The sequence below is a fragment of the Chrysemys picta genome, chromosome 1 (assembly GCF_011386835.1).
Source record: "Chrysemys picta bellii isolate R12L10 chromosome 1, ASM1138683v2, whole genome shotgun sequence".
Lineage (NCBI taxonomy): Eukaryota > Metazoa > Chordata > Testudines > Emydidae > Chrysemys > Chrysemys picta.
This window is the reverse complement of record NC_088791.1, coordinates 197,133,206-197,157,372: the sequence shown is the minus strand read 5'-3', so window position 1 is coordinate 197,157,372 and position 24,167 is coordinate 197,133,206. Positions and strand designations below refer to the sequence as shown.

The window sequence follows — 24,167 nt, the reverse complement described above, 5'->3', positions numbered from 1 at the left end:
TTGTGCTAGTTGTACTTAAAAGTACTATTTGGGATATGATAGTAAGCACTTATCTAGTGCTTTCCATCCACCCTTCTAAGAGCACTTCAGCAACGCAAATATTATCTCTGTTAGACAGATGCCGAAAACAAGCACAGAGACATGAAGTTATTACCCCCAAAAAATCATACAAGTCAATGAAAGAGATGCCATTAGAAACCAAGTCCTCAAACACATTCAAGGCACTGAACTATGCGATCTATAAAGGAGGCAAGAAACAGCTGTATGAATGTATACAAGTCTATGGACTTCAACTCCAAGCCAGGCCAAGAGCTTGGTTTTGTTGCACAGCCTTAAATTTCCTACTTCCATGGATGTTGCCAAGTTCATAGCTCAATGGGCTGCCAAAACTAAAGCTATAGATTCTCAGTTGAATGCTTCAGATTTTTGAATACCAGACTTCATACTAGCCGCATCCTGCAGCTTTGGGTTTCAGTGCTCCAAAGGGCAGATAGTAAATTAACTTAAGAGCTCAGAGAGCGACTACATAAAAAATAGAGCATTACGCATCTCAAGTAAGAGTCTCTGATAAACTGTCACAACTTGTTTTGTGAGATTTGATGTACAGTATTTTCCTTTTCTTATTTAAGACTTGTTTTAATTGTATTTCAGATATTTTAATTTGTTAAATAGCTACATGAATATATCTGGTGCCTCCGATCTCAGAAGATAAGATGGTGCAACTCCAGGATCTTTTTCTAGTAAATAATATAGGCAAAGTAGATTTTACGACTATGCCTAACATTTTAGTCTCTCCCTGCTTTCCATAATTGGGATTTTACCAACTAACACAATTTGATATGTTAACCTTTTCAGAACCATCTAGACATTTCCCAGCACCTACAGTGGATTAGCACGCATACTGGAAAGGACAACTTTTCACTATACTGCGCCATATGGGACAGTTAGAAGTAACACAAGTACATTTAAAAATATTCACACTGTAAATGCTTCAAACAGTTTTACTTACAGAGGACAGTTGAAGTGCAGCTTTAGTAAAAACAAAATATATATATTTTTTTCTTATTACCTGACTTATTTACTGAAGATTTACTTTAATGTAGAACCAACAACTATGTAAAATGGCTGATGGCTGGCTTCTCTTGTGGCTCATGCCTCAACAGAAATGTTAACTAATTTTCATTATAAAAATCTTTATTACAAAGGAGGATGCATGACCTAGCCAGAACCCAGCCCTGTTTTCAGATGTCAGGTTGAATTTGCAGGGTTAGAAGTTAGAAAGTCATCTTTTGATTCTTAAGATGAAGTTTGATATGAAGTTCACTGCAAACATAATTCACAGGACATGTTTATAGTTGCCCTCCTTACTTGTGACTATAACTCCCCTTCAGCCTGTGTGTGAAACTAACTATCCTCAGCTCTGGCAAGGACTGGCAAACTATTGTGTGATGACAGCAGCTCTTAAAGTTCCAATCTCCATCAGTTTGCTTATCAATATGGCAAATTCTGCTTTCTGCAACTTCCTTCCAAACAGTACACAAAGGTGTGCTGCTTCTTAAGAGTTCTAGAACACAAAGAGCTATGCAGTGAGTCACTAACCAGACACGTACGCTTAATAGGGTTCCCAAAGAGGGATACGAAGTCTATGACAACTAGAATATACATAAAAAGAATTGTTACATAAAATCTTATTACTCTCACCTCTGCCCTGCCAATACTAACCTCATGGCATATATAACCTTTAGCACATATTCAGATTACTAAATCAAGGAAAGATATCCAAATATCTAGGCACGACAGTTTTGAAAACATGATTAACATATTGGCGGTTTCTTTGAGTCAGGTGGGTAGGAATGCCAGATGTGGACTGGGGCTCTAAGAAGCATCCATATAGGCAGCAAGAAAGGGAAACACAAGGGAAAGAGGGGAGATAAGCATAAGAGAAAGAATGGGGAGATAGGGGGGAAAACCCTCAATTGCTAGGGGACACAGAATACCATCTTCTCTTGCAGCAGGAAAAGGATTCCCCCATCACCCCTTCCATTGCTATAGGAGGGGAGAATGTGGAAGGAGACAGTGGTCAGGTCTCTTCCAGTTGCCCTTGAAGACCCCACAGAAACTGGTGCCCCCCTCAGAGCACCAAGCAAGCTTTTTAGTATAGGGAGACATGGGAATAAAAAAGGGTGAGTTTAAACTGGGCAAATTACAACAGTCGGGGTTCTCAGAAGTTCACTCACCTTGTAGAAGAACCTTTGAGTCCATGTAGTGATTAATTACACACTAAAAGCCACATTATCCATGCGGAAGATCTCAAACATTTGTCTTAAAACAAAACCCTGATCACATGTTTGACACCAACAGTAGTTTCCACCCCTAAATGAGCATTTGCAGGTAAATCCTCTAACTTTCAGAAAGAGCAGTTCTACAGAGAAACTGAGAAGATCTGGGCAAGTTGGAAAATGATGTAGCATTAAGGAAAGTGGGGGGAAAGATTACACTAATCTTTAGTAAACTGTCAGGCAAAGGCAAGCCAGAAGAGTCAACTGACTCAACAAACATCACCCTTATCTGGCAAAGGTGAGCATCCACAGTTAGTCACTAAGGAGTTTTCTGGTTATCTGCAGTTTTCCATCCAACTGTCAGTTATATCAGATATCCAAATGCAAAAATCTAGCACTCAGGAGCATGTGAATTTTTGTCCTTCCTTGAAGGATTTCATATCCATAAGTGAATGAGGATTATTTTGAGACAGAGTAACATTTCTGACTGTCAAATATGATCTTGCTACACTAGTGAAAAAATTCAGTCATATTAAAATTATCCTGTTCACTTTTCAGGTTGGTGGCGTAGAAGGAAAACCCTAGCCCTGTACTCCTCTCTCGGATTAGAACTGCAGAATTTCAGCTCATCCCCAAGCATTTTTTTAAAGTATCTAACATATCTTTTTGTTTAGCTCCTTACTTCTCCTCATGGTAATGTGCAGAGAACCAATTCTGTGAATCTGAGAAAAACACACCGATATGGCAATTGCTTCTTCACACAAAAAAGCAATATGCGGGCAAAGCATTTTGGGACATGCCTCTCATTTCACCATCACACTTGTCAGACACAGACTTTTCCCACCTTGCTGTCAAATGCGGGCCATGCCATACCACAAGTCAGCAGTATGGTGGTACAGCCTAGATCAGTGGTTCTCAAACTTGGGCTGCTGCTTATTCAGGGAAAGCCCTGATGGGCCGGGCTGGTTTGTTTACCTGCCGTGTCCACAGGTTCGACCGATCGTGGCTCCCACTGGCCGTGGTTCGCTGCCCCAGGCTAATGGGGGTGGCGAGAAGCAGCACGGGCCAAGGGCTGTGCTGGCTGCGGCTTTCCACAGCCCCCATTGGCCTGGAGCGGTGAACCGCGGCCAGTGGGAGCTGCAATCGGCCAAACCTGTGGATGTGGCAGGTAAACAAACCAGCCCGGCCCATCAGGGGCTTTCCCTGAACAAGCGGCGGCCCAAGTTTGAGAACCACTGGCCTAGATGACTTTCCACATACATGCTTTATGTCCGGTGTATGACACACTTCTCACTTCACTGACCTGAATGACATGCCACAGTTACTAGTTTATAATGCTGCAATGCATCAGTAGTCAAGGATTTTGTACCAACAGGTACTAGAATTCAATTTCAGAAGCATCATATTTATTTGATATTGAAAATACTGAAGAGGAGCTAGTCTAGGAGGTCAAAAGTCTCACTTTTGAAATTAAAAAAATCTGATGTCTGCAATCACTTTAGAGCCCTAAGTAAACATCATTGTTCTGTGCCCAAAATTATGCTGCCAGAGGCAGCCTTCAAATTACCGCCTGTTGGCCCTATACTGTATTTATGATGTGCAGCTTTTTTGCTAATACCATTTAATTATTTTACTGTTGAACAATCTTTCAGATTTTGTTTTGGCATTCTGGCCTTTCAGTAAAAAACGAGAAAAATGTCCTTTATATAGTATTTCCCCCACTCCTTCCCGCAAATTAGAGAGATTAACAGTGTTCCCAGCTATGAAAGTTACTGTTGAGGCAAGAACAAGGAATGAAGATTTGACATGGGGAAGAAAGTGCAAAAATCCTGCTTCCACATATGACTAATAGATTATATGCTTAAACACTTCCTGAGGTTCTGAAGTGTTGATCTGCAGACTACTCACACAGTTAGATCCATGAACAAATATCAAAAGGCATTATCTAGAAGATATCTGTCAAAAGGATTGGATTACTTCCCCCCTTCCCCCTTTCAAATGGCAGAACCTGGCCTTTAATGAGAAGGGACTTATATTAAGTCCCTCTACTTCAAAATTCACTTTTTAATTATTATTTTTTTAAACTATTGTATTTGATAATGGATATAATGAACAAAAGTGATGTTGTCAAGTAGTTTAGCCCCAAATATGGGTTCATTTGTGTATTATTAAAAAGTATTATTGTGTATTATTACTAAATATGATTGTAATATGAATCTTTTTAGTTTAAATCACATATAAAACAATGCAGTTGACACTGATTTGTTTAAACTTTTTTGAACACATACAAGCCATACATAACAGCAGTTTATGCTAACGCATGAAAGACAGAGAGAGCTGGTTATGTTCTATTTTACTGGCAGTTTAATTGCAGCATTCACAAATTGAATTAAGTACAGACTTCAAAGAAAAGTAATTTTTAAAAGTCTAATTTACTCTTCATAATTTATTAGAAAACATAGGTAAGGAGAAATAATTCTCAAGTGTAATCATTATCTTGACAGTACCCCTTTAAAACAGAGCCTTTTAATTATGACACATTAATTGTATTTGATGCACTATAATTTTTTTCAGTTAATAGGAGATTTCTCATCCAACCTTTTTACGTTACCTTTTGTGGAAATCCCCTCTTTCCCATGCACTATTTCTTCCTAATGTAAGTGGCACATTTGTGTACTGTATGAACATGTAACCTTCCTAGATCATCTTGTTAAACAGGAAACCAAAAATCTGCATCTCAGGAGGAATGCTACAGAGCAGGAAGAAGAGTTTGTTCCCTAATACACGGTCTATTTTTCCAGAAAATAAGACGCCAATCAGAAAAGAAAAAAAAAAAAAAAGTAAGAGGATGAGAAGCAGGTCAAGGGAAAAGAAAGAAAGAGGGAAACAATACTGGGGGAACTGAGAGAAGGAAACAATAATGACAATCCAAACTGACTTGGGAAAAGGAAGTTAGACTAGTGGACTATTATGTTTTTAGTTCTCGAGAGGCTCTCAGAGACCATGGTGCTAGGTGTCATTGTAGAACCGAGACACAGAGAAAGAGAGAGAGAGCACTTTGTCTATACTATTATTTTAAAGCTTCTTCCCAGTGTGAAGAGTAAAGACAATGACTAAGTCAAATCCACTTTTCTCCCTGGGATAACTAAACTACTCTGCTTTATTAGAGAGACAAGGTGGGTGAGGTAATATCTTTTATTGGACCAACTTTTGTTGATGAGACAGATGAGATTACACAGAGCTCTTCCTCAGTGACCTGAAGATATTACTTCACCTACTTTGTCTCTCTAATATCCTAGGACAGACATGGCTACACCATCACTGCATACTACTTTGCTTTATAGCAGTTTCCCCCCCCCCCCTTTCAATTCTTCAGATAGCATTACTCAAATTTGCACACAGAACAGATTATAAAAAAAAATTCCTTTTTTGATTTTAGTAGGGTATATTTTTAAAGTAAACAAAACCATCTGAAACACACGCTTGTTTACATAATAAAAGCCAAGTTGGAAAATCAGTAAGAGGTTAGACAAAGTTGTAGAAATGCTGTGTCTTTGACAGAAAAACCACTTTTCTTCTTAAGATGAATATGATGCTTACAAATTACAGGATGGAACAACTGAATACTATCTTGTGCACTTACAAGACCTGAACCCAAACCAAAATCCATGCAGAAAAAAGGCTGTGAGCCATTTCCCCCTCAAATGCACTCTAACTATGAATATAGTCACACTACATGGCAACAGAGAAAAGATAGAAAGGAATTCAACTCATATTAGCAGATGTTGAAATATAGATGTGCTCCTCAGCTTCCTGCTAGAGGAGTACCTAGGCTTGACCAACACATTTTTAAATGCGAGTCACTGTGACATTCCCCAGATGCAATCTGGACCACAGGACTGTTGTGTCCCCTTAATCCGACAGCCTGAGATGCCTTTTACACTGCTTTGGTGGTGAACAGCAACCCCTACATGCTCTGCTCACTCAGCCACCATCATGTAAAAATCACTCTCTGGTGGATACATGAATGCTATGCCCAGCCACCCACGAATTATATACAGGGTGACACCCAGTCTGGCCCCTCAGAAATGTGCGTCTTGCACTCTTCAGTAGAGTCCTGGCCAGTGCAAGCTCATTAATAGTCCATCAAAGGAAATGATTATGCACCAGCCTTTGTTAACCTGAGTAGAGATTCCCCAAACACTTCAACCAAAACACACTGGTTTAGATAAAACTATAGAACAAGTTTATTAACTACAGAAACATAGATTTTAAGTGACTATAAGTGATAAGGCATAAAAGTCAGATTTGGTTACAAAAGAAAAAAATAGGAATTAGATTGCAGTTCTAAACTTTATCAAGCTAAGTAAGATTTGAAGCAAACAGATCTCTCACCCACCAGATGCTGCAGGCAATTCACAGTTGTCAGTTCACAGGCTGGATTTCCTTTCAGCCTGGGACCTGTCTCCCCCTGATTCAGTGTCCTTAGATATTCGTTGATGTCATAAGCAGAGAGAAAAGTGGTGGCAAGGAGAGGAGAGGTGGACAGCGTCCTTCCCCTACTGCCCCCCCTTTCTTATACCCCAAATCTTTGTACTGGAAAAATCCTTGCTGGGTCATGGGGGTAGGCACTTCCAATGCGTATGTGCTCTGCAAACGGTCCTTCAGGAAAATTGTAAATACTCTATTTATACCTTCCCTCCTGCTGGTGAACGCCCAATTAAACAGTTAATAGTTTCTCAGCACCTGTGCTCAGTCTTTTGTGTTGTTTTTGATGAGTAATTCTGGGCATTTCCAGAACCATAACACATTTTAGTAATATTATGCAGTAAAATCTCATCATTTCGCATGCAGTGTTGTTACACACATTATAACAGGACAATGATGTTTAGCAGATCATGTGTTTTCAAACAATACCTCACAAGGCATACTTTGTACAAAATATATCATAACCATATAAAAGTGGTGAACATGGGGTGCAGGGTGTCACAGACGTGCTTTATCCATAGTATGTCCAAAGTCTTGTTTAAAATCATGTTAATTAAAATGCATTGGCCAACATGTCTAGACAAGCCCACAGAGTAGAAGATGCTTTCCAGAAAAATACTTACTATATGTTGCATCAACACATAGCACTTTTTAATCTATCACATCTTGTCAGGCACATGACTATTTAAGGTTTTATGTCAAAGGTAGTCTATAGCAGGTCCACATAGCATCACCTGTCCCCAAAGTCCATGTTCCTATGTGTGTATGGTTAAAAAAACAAACAAACAAACAAACAAACAAAAAAACCCATTCCTTACTCTGCTGATTCCATCCTAGGTTTTCCTTCCAGTTCTCACCCACTCATTCAAAGCCTAGTTCTATCCCTTATTTCCCTTCCCTACCACCACTGCTCACTGATTTAGCCTGTAATAATCTGCTATCCTGCCCTAGTTCAATTGGCTTTTACCCAATTGGCCTCCCTTTTTCTGTCCTATCCTATCACATCCTCACTGGCAGCAATTACTCTCCCATCACCACACCCTGAACTGAATCCAGAACTGCCAGAATTTATAACCTTTGAAACATCAAGCCACATATTGTAAGTGCCCAACACATAGTTAATGTATTTAATACATATTCCTCTGTTTTTTTTGTAGTTGGACAGTGATAGAGGGACTGTCTCCAGATAATTTTATGGGAATTGGAATTCATAGTTTGCAATAAAGACAGTTAGTCCCAATAACCACTTTATCCTTATAAACTGGCATTTAGAAAGTTTTATTAGGTCAGATTTTTGCTGACCCTCTGAGCAGAACAAACTGCCATTACAAAAGCTGCTTTCATGCTTTGCATTAATAATTAAACTGAACTGATTGCGTAAAACAGATGCTTGGTCACTAGAATAAAATTCAAGTTCCACCATGGTTTCAATGGCAACTGATCATAACTCAACTGCATCATGCTGACTACTCAGAGCTATATAGTTCCTCCACCCACCCTTTTGCATTAAAGTTACAAGGGGAATATTTGTGTAGTCTCAATATAGGCACAATTTGGGAACACAATGGGATGAGAGGATAGCAAGATGAGTGTAATCGGAGGAAAGTGTTACTCTGCAAATGTTAGGAACGCTCAAGATAGACGCACTAGATCAGTGTTTCCCAAACTTGGGACGCTGCTTGTTTAGGGAAAGCCCCGGCGGGCCGGGCCGGTTTGTTTACCTGCTGCATCCGCAGGTCTGGCCAATCCTGGCTCCCACTGGCCGCGATTTGCCGCTCCAGGCCAATGGGAGCTGCTGGAAGTGGCGACCAGCACGTCCCTCGGCCCGTGCCGCTTCCAGCAGCTTCCATTGGCCTGGAGCAGCGAACCGCAGCCACGTTTGGGAAACACTGCACTAGAGGAATCTGGGGGAAATGTGATATCTTTAAAAAAAAGTTAGACTTCTGTCTCTTGTTTGTCAAAAACTGTAGGAAGAAGAAGAACAGGAGTACTTGTGGCACCTTAGAGACTAACAAATTTATTAGAGCATAAGCTTTCGTGGACTACAGCCCACTTCTTCGGATGCATAGCAAAGTAGACAACACTTTAGTAAAAATACATGGAAAATACAAATAAAACTAGACTTCATTCCACTTATCAAAAGTGCTTATAGCTTCCATTTCGAGGCTGGAAAAATAATACAATATTGAGTAAAGGCATTTAATCTGTTTCCAGATTATTTAAAGAAATAAAAAGTTAGACTAGTGCAGTCAATGCCTTCTCCCCAACTAATATTTCAATCTTCAGATTTGGAATAGCAGGCAGCCATAAAGTATACCATTCATCAGAAATAGGACAACTCCATGAAATAAAAGACATATATAATAACATTCCTAAAAACACCATGACATTTTAGCTTTCAAATAATTCTCAAAGAATGTATGTGCACTTGAATCTATTGGTAATAATAGAATGAGGGTGGATTGGCAGCTAAATTGGAGTTCTGGTATTTCTAGGATACTGTGCTATAAGTCATCATCTTTCATAGAGGCTGAAAGAGGAAGAGAGCTACTACCCTTTAGTTGCTTAGCAGTTTATACTATTCACTCTGAAGTACACTTGCATCAGATATATGTTTGTGATTTCAGAGTCAAGCAGAGAAGGAAGTTTGTAAAGCACCTCACTTAAAAGTTTTAACTGTACAAGTCTTGATCCTGCCAACTATTAAGCACATGCATGACTTTACTTATAAACGTCAATGGGATCATGTTTCAATGTTTTCAAAGTATCTCTATGACTGACTAACTTTTCATTATGGTAAGAAGTCAGAATAATAAAAAAAAAAAATTAAAAAAAAAAAAAGCATTTTCACCTACATAGGGTCCCTTCATTCACTTAAATGGGAGTACTAAACTTGAGGGGGAAAAATATGACACAAAGCCCCAAGGACTTTTAGAGAATTAATCCTTCTCAGCTGACAAGTCATCCCCACCAACAGTCCACCACATGACACAGATGAAAGAACAACCAAGTTTTCAATTCTTTCTTTCAAAAGTTTTATTCCTCCTCCTTGCCCCCTCCCTTTACAAATTCTAACCACAGGAAGTGCATTGCTTAACTATTAGAAATATAGAGGCTACATTTTAAATAAAAATTAAGATGTTTTAAAACTTTACATTACTGTCGCACTTAATTTAGTAAGAGTGGTTAAGTAATCTCTGTGGGGGGGGGGAGGAGATCAGGAGCGTCTGGCTGTCAGCCTACTCCATCACACCTCAAGGCTGACTTCAAAAATAAGATGAGGTATGGTAAATACAATATTTTGAATGACAGAGAAACTTGTTTCAAATCAAATTGACATCAAACAGTTTGAAACAAAGAGACCGGCTCTGCAGGATTTCCTTAAAATTACTGTGCCTGGGGACATTCGTTTTTCATGCAAAGTGCCAATGAATGGAAATGCTGCCTTTCAGAAAAGTTGCAAGCGTATAACTGTACTTAGCACGGGTGCAATACAATATCTTTTAGTTTCTCTTTGTGTTTCGCCACCTAACAATACTTTTGTCTGGCAATTAAAAGGCATCGGGGGAGGGCGACGGGGGACGAGATGGAGAGTCAATCCAGTCCTTTAACACTTGCCGTCATCGCTCACATGTGTAACAGTCACGTCTAACTCACCAACATGCTTATGATATTTAAGGTCTTCCAATGTTATAAAAAAAGAAAAAGCCGACGAAGCCAGGAGTGACTTTTCCTCCTCTCCATAAACAATCAAAGGTACCTCTCTAGTCTTCCAAACTACATGAGAAGGGTCTCTTGGGTCCTGTCAATAGTGTGTGTGCTTGTGTGTGTCCTTTTTAATAGTGCTTTTAAACGGAGCTCATGCACAATCCCTTCGGCAAGGGATCTCACCTGTGAATGGTGGCACCAGTGACTTTATTAAGGAAAAAGGCCCCTATTAATGGAAGGCGCACTGTCCCCTGCACCAGTGGCAGCTGCCACTCCCAGCGGCGCTGGAGGAGAACGTTGCACTGGGGAGGAGGAAAAATCAGGGGAACTCCTCACCGTGAGTAGTTGGCCACCATGGGAAGAAAGTTTAAAGGCGTCTAACGATCCCCGACCACCCCGGAATATGCAGGAACGCTCCCCCATCCACCCAAGAACCTTTCCTCGTTGACGTGTCCGTGGTGCCCAGGGCGGCTGGCAGGGCAGCAGCAGCGCCGTGCACGCAGGGCAGCCAGTAGGCTCGGGGGTAGCTGGCTGGCTTCTAGCCCAGTTGGAAGGCAAGTCCCTTGCCCGGCCCCCGGGAGTCCCACCCGCGGCGGAGTCTCACCTTCTGCGGCGGGGTCCCGATCAGCATCTCCAGGTAGTAGCCCCGGCCGGAGTCCCCCTGCAGGTTCTCCACCATGGCCAAGAAGCTGACGGCGGCCCCGGGCTCCGAGGCTAAGGCCAAGCCGTCCGCCTCGCCGGGGGGAGCCTGCTGGAGGCTGCTTGCGGAGCCGTTCCTCGGGGCGGCCGGCGGAGACACCCGCAGGGGGAAGGAGAAGCGAGCCCGGCACAGCCCGGCAGCGCCAGCCAGGAGCAGCAGGAGGCAGGGAGCCGCGGGCAGCGTCCCCATCGCGGCGGCAGCGGGACACTCGGGGACTCAGGCAGGAGGGAGCAGCCGCCTGGCCGCGGGGCTGGAGCAGCCGGGAAGGAGGAGGAGAAGAAGGGCGGCTCCGGCTTCCCCACGCCCCGGCTTCATCTCGCACCCCCGAGCCCGGCTCCTCCTCGCACGCGCCCCACCGCGGCTCCCGCCAGAGCCCGGGGGACGCTCCGCGCGCAACAGCGGGACCCAAGAGTTTGTGCTGGGAACAAGCGCCAAGAAACTTCCCCACCCGGCTCCGGCTAACGGATGTGACGGGGCCGCCCGGAGCCAACAGGAAAAAGTTTACCCAGGCCCTTAAAGGGACAAGGGGGAGGGGAGCAAACACCACCCACCCCCAACAGTGCAGGGCGGGGCTCAGCCCAGGGAAAAGTTTGTCCTGCCAGCTACTGCCCCGTCCTCTCTGCGGCTTGGCCGCGTTTACACTGAGAAAGAGAAAGAGCCGGTTCCAAAGTCCCCCTGCGAGGTTCGAGCGGGCGAGTCGCCGGGAGGGAGTCGCTGGAACCAAGTATGGAAATCACAGTTCAGATAACATCACCCAGCGCCAGCCGCTTCTGCAAATGAGGTTGTGTGCGAGCATGGCATTTCGCCAGTGCTTTTCATTACAGAGGATACGGCTGTCACCGCCAGCGTGAGGAATAACCTCGCACACAGAGACACCTATCATCACCTTCCCTTCCAGAGCTTGTTTTTCACCTCCTCTTTACACATTTTTCCACGCTGTGGGAGTTTCAATTCTCTCTCTTTATTCGTTACGTTTACGCAAGTAAATAGCTTTTATAATCGCACCCTCCAGCCTTCCTCTGAACTGCCATTAATGCATTGCTCCTCTCTCCCACCACCTCCGAGAGATCTATGTATATAGTTAGGAATCAGAGTAGCAGCCGTGTTAGTCTGTATCCGCAAAAAGAAGACCAGGAGTACTTGTGGCACCTTAGAGACTAACAAATTTATTAGAGCATAAGCTTTTAGACTACAGCCTAGTATGCATCCGAAGAAGTGGGCTGTAGTCCACGAAAGCTTATGCTCAAATAAATGTGTTAGTCTCTAAGGTGCCACAAGTACTCCTCCGTTCTTTTTATAGTTAGGAAGTAATTAGAGGAATAATTTGTGATCAAGAAGCCAGCTCCTCAGCCCGTCTAAATCGGTGTAGCTGCATTGATGTAGCTGTGCACAATACACGGGCTGAGCGTCTGCTAGCCCAAGATCAGAAACGAGATGACCATTTACTACCTTGAGCTGTGGTCAAGTGAAAAATTTCTTTTGGGTTAGCGCCCGAGGAACACAATCAGGGATTAGGACCCCATTGTGTCACAGATACTGTCTGTGTAAACAAGTAAAATAAAGACTATATCTGTCCTGGAGAGCTCACAGCCTAGGATTTGACAATAACGAGGTGAACAAACAAAACCGGGAAGAAGTTCAAGGTAACAATAAAGATAAATGAGTTTGCATATGTTAGTAATCACCCTGATCTCAGTCGCTATGCATTTACATTAATTTTCTATATTAATATGGTATATTGTTTACTGACTTGAGTATGAAGTGTAGTTACACGGAATAAATCCTTTTGTTGTTAACATGATGAGGTTTTTAACATAATCATAACCCAAATAATTATTAACAATTGAAAGATGTGAAATCGAACGAGCTTTTCCTCTAACCTGCTGTAGCATTAGTTTTTTCTAACCTCTCCGGTAATGATAAAGTGAGTGCCAGATAATTAAATTGAGATGAAGGTCTGAAACCCTTGAAAAATAATAGGATGCAAGTCCAATCTGCATCATTTCTAGCTCTTTTCCCCCTGTACTAAGTAAACAGGAAAATGTCCAAACCCAAATCGTAAACCTCTAAAGAATCACTAAACAATTTGTTGTCCTGGGCAACCACCTGTTCTGTCTTTATGTGTAAGACAGCCCTCAGTTAAATGGCTTAGGAAGGAGAGCTTTGCACTGAGAGAGAAAGAGAGGGGGAGGCATTGACTTCCTTTATTATTATACTGCATTTCAGAAGATCTCAAAGTGTTTTACCGATATTAATCAATCCCCACAACAACCTTATAAAGCAAAAAGTATTACCCCCATTTTACAGATGGGACAACTGAGACACCAGTGAGGTCCAGGAGCAACATACTGGGGAGAAATGCAGGTGAGGGTGCTATCCCAGAACATTGCTTAGAAGCTCCAGCCCAGATCCTCAGTGGGAGATAGGCACCCAAATATGGGCCTCCAGCTTTTGTATCACCTTCTGATAAATTTGAGGCTCCACAACCCTCTCTGAATGCTTCTCACAGGCTCCTGACTACAATAAAAACTACAATACCCGCTTGCAGAAGTGAAAAAACAGATTGACAGAGCCAGAAGAGTACCCAGAAGCCACCTACTACAGGACAGGCCCAACAAAGAAAATAACAGAATGCCACTAGCCACCACCTTCAGCCCCCAACTGAAACCTCTCCAGCGCATCATCAGAGATCTACAACCTACCCTGAAAGATGATCCCTCACTCTCACAGATCTTGGGAGACAGGCCAGTCCTCGCTTACAGACAGCCTCCCAACCTTAAGCAAATACTCACCAGCAACCGCACACCATACAACAAAAACACTAACCCAGGAACCTATCCTTGCAACAAAACCCGATGCCAGTTCTGTCCACATATCTATTCAAGTGATACCATCATAGGACCTAACCACATCAGCCACACCATCAGGGGCTCGTTCACCTGCACATCTACCAATGTGATATATGCCATCATGTGCCAGCAATGCCCCTCTGCCATGTACATTGGCCAAACTGGACAGTCTCTACGCAAAAGAATAAATGGACACAAATCTGACATCAGGAATCATAACATTCAAAAACCAGTGGGAGAACACTTCAACCTCTCTAATCACTCAGTGACAGACTTGAAGGTGTCAGTTTTGCAACAAAAAAACTTCAAAAACAGACTCCAAAGAGAGACTGCGGAACTTGAATTAATATGCAAATTAGACACAATTAACTTAGGTCTAAACAGAGACTGGGAATGGTTGGGTGATTACACTAATTGAATTTTTTTCTCCCATGTTAAGTTCTCCTCACACCTTCTATGGGTCATCTCGATTATCACTTCAAAGTTTTTTCTTTTGCTGCTACTGATAGCTCATCCCAATTGATTGGCCTCTTACAATTGGTATGCGTACTTCCACCTTTTCATGTTCTCTGTATGTATAAATATCTTCTGTCTGTGTGTTTCACTCTATGCATCCGAAGAAGTGGGCTGTAGCCCACGAAAGCTTATGCTGAAATAAATTTGTTAGTCTCTAAGGTACCACAAGTACTCCTGTTCTTTTTGCGGATAGAGACTAACACGGCTGCTACTTTGATTACTGCTTAAATTCACAGTTGGAAGGTTATTTTTGCACTCAAGGATTAGACACTATGCTTTTAAATGGATGCTTACATTTTTGAGCAATTACTTAGGATCCCTGGCCATGGGAAACTTGCTACTCACCACTAACAAGTAGGTGAGTGAAATTTTTCAAGTCCTGTTGTATCTGGCCTCTCATATCCTGGAATCATAGATAATAGAACTAGACAACACCACTTGGGTCAAAGAGTCAGACTCCCTGTGTCTAGATTGATAGCAGCTAAACAACTGTGGAAGTGGCATGTTCAGAGCTTCCAAGAAAGGTTATATTGCTGTAGTAATGACTTTTCTAGTCTAGCAATGCACTGATAGTGACAGGTTATTCAGTAACCTGACCATGACCTGTCTAGTCATGGTCAATATGAGGTCTACTCTCAACCAGGGGAAGTCAAAGGATTAGGACCCTTTGTGGGAGTGCTGAGAATGAGAGGAATGACCTCACCTTGCCAAGGAAAAGGAAATTAGAAAACAATTTAACATCTCCTCACAGCAATAAGGGTATATTATATTAGTCATCAGCTATATAAATTTTGTTTAAATTCTTGTGCAATACAATAAGTCTTTCCCCTCTGTTGCCAAGATATCTAGATGGTATCTCTGGCTAAAGCACCAGCAGTCAGAAGAAACATCTGTGAAGTATAAGCTTTTAAAAGTATAGAACATATGCTGTAGTCTCTTCTAAATGTTCAAATGAAAACTAGTCTTTTTGTAACATTTAAATTTAAGCATTTGGTAAAAGTTTTAATCTATCTGGTCCTGTTGCACACAGGATTGGGCTTTTAGAATGCCTGCTTACAAATGATGGGAGTCAAAAACCTTTTGCATATTGAAGGACTGTGTTTTATTTTATAATAAGTTATGTGTGCACAGCTTCACTGTACTCCCTCCCACAACATCATGACAGCAGGACTTGTGTTTGGTTTCACAATGGTTAATTGTATGGTCTCTGCCACTCCTCATTTCTCCTTTATTCACCCTGGTGGTTTATAACTATGGCCCTGATTCCATAATATGCATGTGCATAGTCCTGTTAAATACTCATATGCATGACAGTGCCACTGCAGGATCAGGGTTTATGAAAGCAAGAGAAAGTCCTTCAAAAAATCTGAAGACACCCATATCCAAAATATTTCTTCCAGGGCAGGTCATTTGCATATGGTACATATAAATTTAATACAAACTTTGTGCACAATATATATGAAATGCTGGAAGCACGTATTCTTAACTGTCTGTTTCTCCTGTTTTCTAAAATATCTTTAAATAATCCTGGTTTCTATAATATATTTCTCTTATTATAAATATGAGAAAGTTATTTGATTGAATATCTATTTTGATATAGGCATCTATGCATAGGTATAAATCTATATTTATGAAGACATCCATTTACATGTAGAAATGCAAATTGGAACTTGATTCACCACTGTATTAATCCAATTCAGTGGAATCATGCCAGCATAAAATTGGAGTAACCAATTAGTGAACCAGACCTATTGTATCCATATCTATATCCAAAAGAGCCTTCCACTGGTATTTACAGAATGCCATGTGTGACAGATGTGAAGCTGATCTGTATTTTTACGAATATTTTATGTTGACCTTGTTATTGGAATGTTTACTGTATGACTATATTGGGTTAATATTCCATTGAGAAAACAAGCAGGAAGTTTGCGAACTTTCTACTTGCACAAAACTGAACACTCTTGCCCTGCCCTCTGCCCCACCTATCTTATGAGCCCCCGCCCCTGCCATGCCCCTTATCAGAGGCCCCACCCCTGTTCACTCCATCCTCCCTCTATCACTTGCTCTCCCCACCCTCACTCACTTGCTCATTTTCACCGGGCTGGCTCAGGCGGTTGGGATATGGGAGGGGCTCCGGCTGGGGGTGCAGGCTCTGGGGTGGGGGCAAGGATGAGGGGTTTGAGGTGCAGGAAGATGCTCCGGATTGGGGGGTGGAGCCGAGGGTTTTTGAGTATGGGAGGGGGCTCTCAGCTGGGGCAGGGATGTGGGAGGGGGTATGGGCTTTGGGCTGGGGGTGTGGGTTCCAGGGTGGGGCCAGATATGAATGGTTCAGGGTGTGCAAAGGGGCTCCATCTGGAGGTGCGGGTGGGGCTGGGGATGAGGGATTTGGGGTGCAGGAGGGTGCTCTGGGCTGGGACTGAGGGGTGCAGAAGGCGGGAGGGGGATCAGAGCTAGGGCATTGGGTTGCGCGGGAGGGGGGTGCAGGCTCCGGGTGGCGCTTACCTCAGGTGGCTCCTGGAAGCAGCAGCATGTCCCCCCTCCAGCTCCTTTGCAGGGGTGCCACCAGGCGGCTGTGTGTGTTACCCCATCTGCACGCGCCGCCCCCACAGCTCCCACTGGCCACAGTTCCTGGCCAATGGGAGCTGCAGAACTGGCGCTTGGGGCGGGGGCAGCGTGTGGAGCCCCCTGACTGCCCCTATGTGTAGGAGCTGGAGGAGGGAGATGCTGCTGCTTCCAAGAACCACGCAGAGCCACGACATGTAGGGAGCCTGCGTTAGCTCTACTATGCCACTGACCGGACTTTTAATGGCCCAGTCAGCAGTGCTGACCAGAGCTGCCAGGGTCCCTTTTCAACCGGGCATTCCGGTCGAAAACCAGACACCTGGCAACCCTAGCAGGAAGGGGGAACAATGTGCGAGGCTCCTGGGTCTGCTTTTCCCCGGATGGCTACTACATCCATGCCACCACCCAACACCTTTGGCAAAACAGCACTCTGTAGGCTGTAAGCCTTGTAGGCCCAGACCCCCCCAGGCTGTGCCGCTCACAAGGGGCCTGATTAGCAGTGTTCCTGGGGTCCCTGATTGGCCCAGCCACACTACTTAAGCCTGGAGGGGACACGGGGAAGTTACCTTGCAACTAGGTGGATCCTCAGCGGCTGCTATGACAGCCTTGCTCCTTCATCTTGCTTCTGGCTCCAGCTTTGATCCTTTGCTCTGGGCCCAGGTGCTCCACTGCTAGGTCTTACTATCCAGGCCCTGGACACGACACAAAGACTCAACATAAGCCATCCCATGATAAACATTTGTGGGTAGTTAGGGAGAATGGGAGAGCCTCTAGCTGTGAGGAGTCTGGCTTTGCCTTCCATGAAACTTACTGTACTGATTTGGACAAGTAGGGTAAAAGGAACAAAGGAACGCTGGCTGGATAAAAAGATGCTCTCTCTTTTCAGAAGAGAGGTAATTGTTGGGGAGCTATTTAGATTGACACAGCCACCTGCTAGGGTGTCTGAAAAAGCTAGGCCTGCCCAGGCTATCATCAAAGAGTGATAAGCCTTTAGTAAGATAGATGTCTGCGTAGACTTTGTTGTTTTGAAATCCTTTTTGCTAAATACATTTTTCCTACTATTAAAATAAAATAATGTTTTGGTTTTAAGAAGGCTTTCTGGTCACAGATTCCCAAAGGGATGAGCTGCAGGCGCCTCAAACCTGTTGAGTACAAATGGTTGATACACAGGGTTCTATAGCTCTGGGCCTGATCTAAGAGTGGGACAACTGATTGGGTAATTCCACAAAGGACAGGTAAAGGCTTGAGGCCTGACAGCTGAGAGGATGCACTCAGACTACAAAGAAGACAGAGGTGCAGCTAGCCCTGCAATCCTGACATCAGGCCTCCTCTCACGTTTTATTCAGTCCTAACTTAGACAAAACACCCACTGAAATCAACAGACATTTTGCCAAGCAAGTACTCAATAAAAATCAAACGAGTATTTCAGCATTTCACATCATGACTAATTCCTACATGAGACGTTTAAAACAAGGTAACAAGAAACTATATACTATATAAAAGAAAAACACAAGAGCTAATTATCTCTTGCAAATATTCCTGTATTCCTTGTCATAGTAAAATACTCTGAAGGTTGCAGTACTGGCAGATACTATCAATATGTGGTGTAAATACTAATGTAATGTGAATAGTAGTTCATATTATTTGCCCGTGTATATCACACAAATAGTAGCTCATTTGCCCATTACCTTTTTGCAGTTTCTTTTTATGACATCCTGGGCCTGATTCAGTAGACTATATCTGGCAAAAGATATAGCCAAAGTTGCAAGCAGCAGAGACAACAGATCCTGGCTAAGTGGCAGGCCTGTCACGGGGGGCGGGGCGGGGGGAAGAGAGAGAACGGGACGACAGGTCATCCTGCCATTGAAGACAAAGAACAAAACAGCTGTTCTGGGGCAGAAGAGATATGCAGACCATGGGAATTATAGCAACAGTACCAGGGTTGTAGTAACATTTCTGTTTTGCCCCAAGTGGTGAGATGGACAGTTCTGGGACTAGCCTAAGAGTTGAGCATATGTTCAAAATATATAACTAATCTGGAAATGGCATGGGGAAAGGACATTCCCCAGCCACACAGCGGATATGTGTTTGCTTGCATGTATGCCATTGTGGAAGAATCATAGTAGAGAATCTTCATCTCTGATCACCATTTTCAAGGATATCTGGATCACGATCTATCTCTCTGGTTGAAACCATTAAGTGAGACATAAGGAACTGATAGTCTTCCATCCATGCACTGGTTAAAAGACTTCCTTAGCTCCTGCTGAACACATTCAGTTATTGTTAGCCCATCTCAGAACTCATCCATTTCTTCACCACAATACCCATGAGCCTGATAGCCCAATCACCATATCTGGCAGACTGGAGTCAGAACCTCAGTCTCTTGGTATGGGGGAAGCTGGAGAACATCAGATGCCACATTCCACACCCACTAAACAGGGGTTACTCCTTAGAATACTGCTCAGGAAGCTTGCAGAGTTTTCACCAGGCAGCAGCCATCCAGGAAAACTTATTTCTGGATTAGACTTTAAATTATCTATCATTGATCTTCTGATTCCAAACATTCGTACATTACAACTAGCAATGGTTATACATTTATAAACAAGGAAAAATCAAACATGTGATGAACTATTATAGCACTTTAAAAAGTCACTAAAACTGTCAGGCTGCAAAGATTATTCAGATATTTGCATAAATTTGCAGGGCTGCAATCCACTTGACCAACACTAGAAAACATATATATGGTCAAGTTATAACATTAAGGGTGGTATAAATAGTAAGGCAAATATTAATGTACGGCCAGATTTTCAAAAGTTCTCAGCTCCCACTGAAACATCTAAATGAAGTGGCCAGATTTGCAAACGAGTTTAGCAGCCAGCAGCTCCCACTAAGAACAACAGGAGCTAGTGCGTGATGAGCACTTTCGAAAATCTGCCCATTGACCACTTTGGGAGGTTTAAGTGTGTGGAGAATATAACTTGCATGCTTCAGCTAGTCAAATCCACCTATTTACCATGGGGGTAGCACTGCAGAGAGGATGCAGGTAGAAAAGGGAATGTGGTCAATACAAATTGAGGCATGCCCTTCCTTGGCTGCACACTCTTACAGCTACTGTGGTAGTGTAAGTGCACCTAATGGTGACTAGCAGAACTTTCTAAGTTAAACTACCTCCTCACTCTCCCACACATAAGATTTTTAAGTGGCTTATTGCTCAGGGCCAACTGCTCTGGTCTGCAGGGGCCATATCTGATACTTCTGGGGTTGCTGAATATGCTACAGGAAATAAAATCACATTGTGATTGTGGCAAGTAGACTGGCACAACCAAAATATCTAACCAAGACATAGAACCTTGCATGCAAGACATCCTGAGTGACACAGAAGTCACTTAAGAACATAATCAGTCTAAAAAAACCCAAAATTATATTTTCACAAATTTTCTTTGGCATTGAAATGTGGATGAAAATTTTGTGGAAGTTTTGAATTTTGCAATTTTTTTGACCACTCATAAACAGTGAGGCATTTTGTGACACTGCCATATTACACTATCTGTTCATCCAACCAATAGCTAGGAAATGGCCAGCAGATTACACAAAGGAAGCAACTGCATAAGTCATTATTTCTGCAAAGCCAAATAATAAAGAGTATCTCTGTCATATCTGACACCCACATTCAATCCCAGCAGATTGCTCTCAGATCCAGTTTTTAGTTATCTACCTTTCTCTCTTTTTCACACTGACTAATTCCTGGAGGAGACTGTGTAAACTGGGTATGTTATACAAAATTACCACCATCCATAAAGATTTATGCTAAAATCTGCAACTTGTCTAAGTCCCTGAAACCACAGATAAGTTACACTGTCCTGGGGTTCTAAGTTAGATGTAATGTAACCCCAGAGTAGATGTTCAGAACTGAATGTGGCTCATAGATTTCAGATCAGTGTGTCTGAGTGACTCTTGGCAGGAGGAGGGGGGATTTGGATTGACAAACTGGGTACAGTACTTAGTAGGATTCATTAAATGTGTTTGGGGAGGAGTTAGAACACAAAGTTTAGCTGTAGTCTGACTGAGAATTTTAACTCGGAGCTGATTTGTTTGGAGTTCTGAAAGTGGTGCTTTGTGTGTGTAAACTTTGCTATTTTTATCTAAAATTATCACAGGAATTATGGGCCAAATCTTGGTGTCATTGAAGTAAATGAGAAAATTATCACTGGGACCAGCATTATAGACATCAAATTAGACTCTTTCTAGCATATGTCCACATATCTCACAAGGAAATAACTCAACAATAGGGTTCAAATCTTTCCTGATGTCTCAGAATGATTAGATTTGCAATGTGGGCATATTACCAAGAAAAAATAATATTCCACAATTATCCAGATCTTCCTTGCAACCAAACCATGGTCCATTTGACAGGGGTATATGTCAAAGTTTCAGGGTTAAGAGCACCTTTGTCCCCCTTCCTGGTCTTTCTTGAAGGCATCCATGTAAGGTTTCAGGCTCCTAATCATCACCTCTCTCAGGTGGACACCTGCATCTTTCTCCTTCCAGACTGGGCGGTTTCAACTTGCAATCCCCCTATACCTCACTGCGATTTCCCTCGCAGGCCTGACCAGGTTCCAGCACTGGTGGTTAACCTTTCTCCAGGGGTTACAACAGTGCATACCAGTTACCAATCAGACTTCTCAAAGAAAAATATGTATGTAAAAGCATTACACAGAAAACATTTAAAACACAAAGACCAAAAAAAAAAAAAAAGGTTTTTATGCTAAAAGCTTATGAGAGGTCACCCATTGTCTTAGATGGCTCTAGTGAGCCAAAGTCTCTCCAACCCTTTCACAAGGGTTATCTCCCCTCACCAGAAGGTTCTGTCCATTTGCTGGATCAGAATGAAGGCCCGAGTCAGTTTAAACTCAGTCTTTTCATACCAAACCCCCTTTCTTTGTCTGATGAACTCTAGGAAACCCAGTTTGAACCAGCGTATGCATCCACAACTAGCCTTATTCACCCTCCCATACCGTCCCAGCTGTTTTTAATTCCTGGACGAGTTGTGGTAACCCTTGCCCCCTGAAGTTGCATACAATCTCTGGCCCACAATGACATATAGACCATTCATAAACTTAAAGCAATATGTTCCCGCAAAGATACTGCAGGCAGTTGTAATATCTGTCACAGTGTATAGCTATAAACATTACAAAATATGCCTTGTTAGTATCTTCTTGTTCCTCTGCAGACCTTCATTAAATTAAACATTTTATTGGGGCTAAAGGACAAAGATATAGAATTTTATTTCACAGAAAATGCACTCCAATAGCAACTATAATCTTAGTTCACAATGTTCCAGGGTAGATGTAGCTTTTTGAGTGTTATCTCCAACTAGAAGAACAGCCACTGCCTAAAACTCACACGTAGTTTAAAAACTGAAAATGAACTACTGATAGCTCTTGGCACAGGACCTTCTGCTGAGATAGGGACAAAGCAGTTCAGGTTTTTTAAAGTTAATTAGTAATAAAAGCACATGCCATCTTAAAGCCATATGGCAACTAGGTATTTGTGAACCAGTTTGTATAAAATATGAACCAGGACAAAACATCATACATCCTTTTTCAAAACAAACCAGAAGCATTAGTAAGTTTGTAAAACACTGAGTTACATTTAAAAATATTATTATTACCTGCCTCTGCACTTCAATTTTTCTATTTATTTTAATCTTTGTAGTCATTCATCGTTTCTTATCCTGATCTGGCCTCATAGGTCTCCTTGTAACTTTTGTATCTCCCACTGTTTGTTCCAAATACCTGGCAATGAGACTAATTATACTTGACTTTTGGCATTCTTTGTTTTCAGGAAACAATGGACCAGGGAAACTGTTCCATTAAGGTAGATTCTCATAGGCAGATAGCCAAAGAAGGCAAAACTTTGAAAACAGCTCAAGAAACTTCAGGTAATTCTACCTTCATTTATAATTGTGTAACCCACTGAAGTAAATGAGATTGGCTGGCTCTTTATATGGGCAGAATTGAGCCATTTTTCTTTAACCATTTTTTTCCTAGTCTAATTCATTTTTATACTATTTCTTTTGTTTTGACATTCAAATAATGCATTACAGGAGTTGGTAGTGCTATTTACAGTTAAGATTTCCCCACACTTCCCATTATAAGACCCTGTTTTCTGTTGCTTATAACTTTGCCAAAATGTAGCTGTTTGAGCTGAAATTTTCCATGCTAGGTATCTTGCCTTCAGCTGAATTGTTTTGGAAAGTTTCGGCAAAAACAATTCAGACATTTCTGAGAATGAGGCTAAGGAGAAAATATAATGTTTTGCCATTTAAAAAAATGTGAGCAACCTTTTCTTTGAGAAGCTCCAGCAACTCTGTGCTTTGGAGATGGGGCTTGAAATTTGAAAGGGAGCTTGCTCTCATGCCACGGATGTATCTTTTGCTGTTACAATGAATATTCACTTCAATTTAGTCAAGTTATAAGCCTCTGAAAAATCTCAGTTTGCACATGCTCAGTAGAGACTTGTTAGCGTATTGCAACTAAATTATCTGAAGACTCCGTCTGCACTGAGCATGCTCTGTCTCCTCCGAACTCCTACATGTTACCACCCTTTGTATGCGCTATCATTATGGGGTAACTGAGCATGCTCCATCCTAGGGCTGCAGAGGCTAAGCTGGACTTTTCCTGTAATTGCCAGAGGCCAAAGTGGTGCTGGGCACAGGAACTGAGAGTAGAGAGACTGTGTCACCTGTGGTCTTAACACTCCTCTGGGGGTGCTCAGACAGCATGCGGGAGAAGGAGGTGGTGGCGGCAGCAGCAGCAGCCGCCAGAATGGAAAGCAAAGTGGTAAGAAATGGAGAAGTGGGTACAGAAGAAGACTGGTTTGCAGCAGCCAGATGGTGCAGAGAAACAGAGGAGGGGGGACAGGAGCAGGGGTTGGGGGCCTAGATGGGCGCTAAGTGAGTGGGGGGGGTATGAGTCAGGAGGTATGGTGCGCGGTTGGCTAGGAGCATAGGGGGACAGAGGCAGGCTAGAAGGGTCTATAATCACTACAGCACATTCCCCTAAG

At 42.6% G+C, this 24,167-nt stretch overlaps 1 protein-coding gene across 1 annotated transcript in view; it reads right to left on the bottom strand.

Annotated features, from left to right (window-relative positions):
* The window catches only part of BACE2 (beta-secretase 2), a 64,512-nt gene extending 52,870 nt beyond the window's left edge, over positions 1 to 11,642 (bottom strand). The window contains exon 1 of the mRNA XM_005304453.5: positions 11,080 to 11,642. Coding sequence (XP_005304510.2) covers positions 11,080 to 11,364 — 285 coding nt within the window. The 5' untranslated portion in view covers positions 11,365 to 11,642. The remainder of the gene's footprint in view (positions 1 to 11,079) is intronic.
* Positions 11,643 to 24,167: the final 12,525 nt, after the last annotated feature.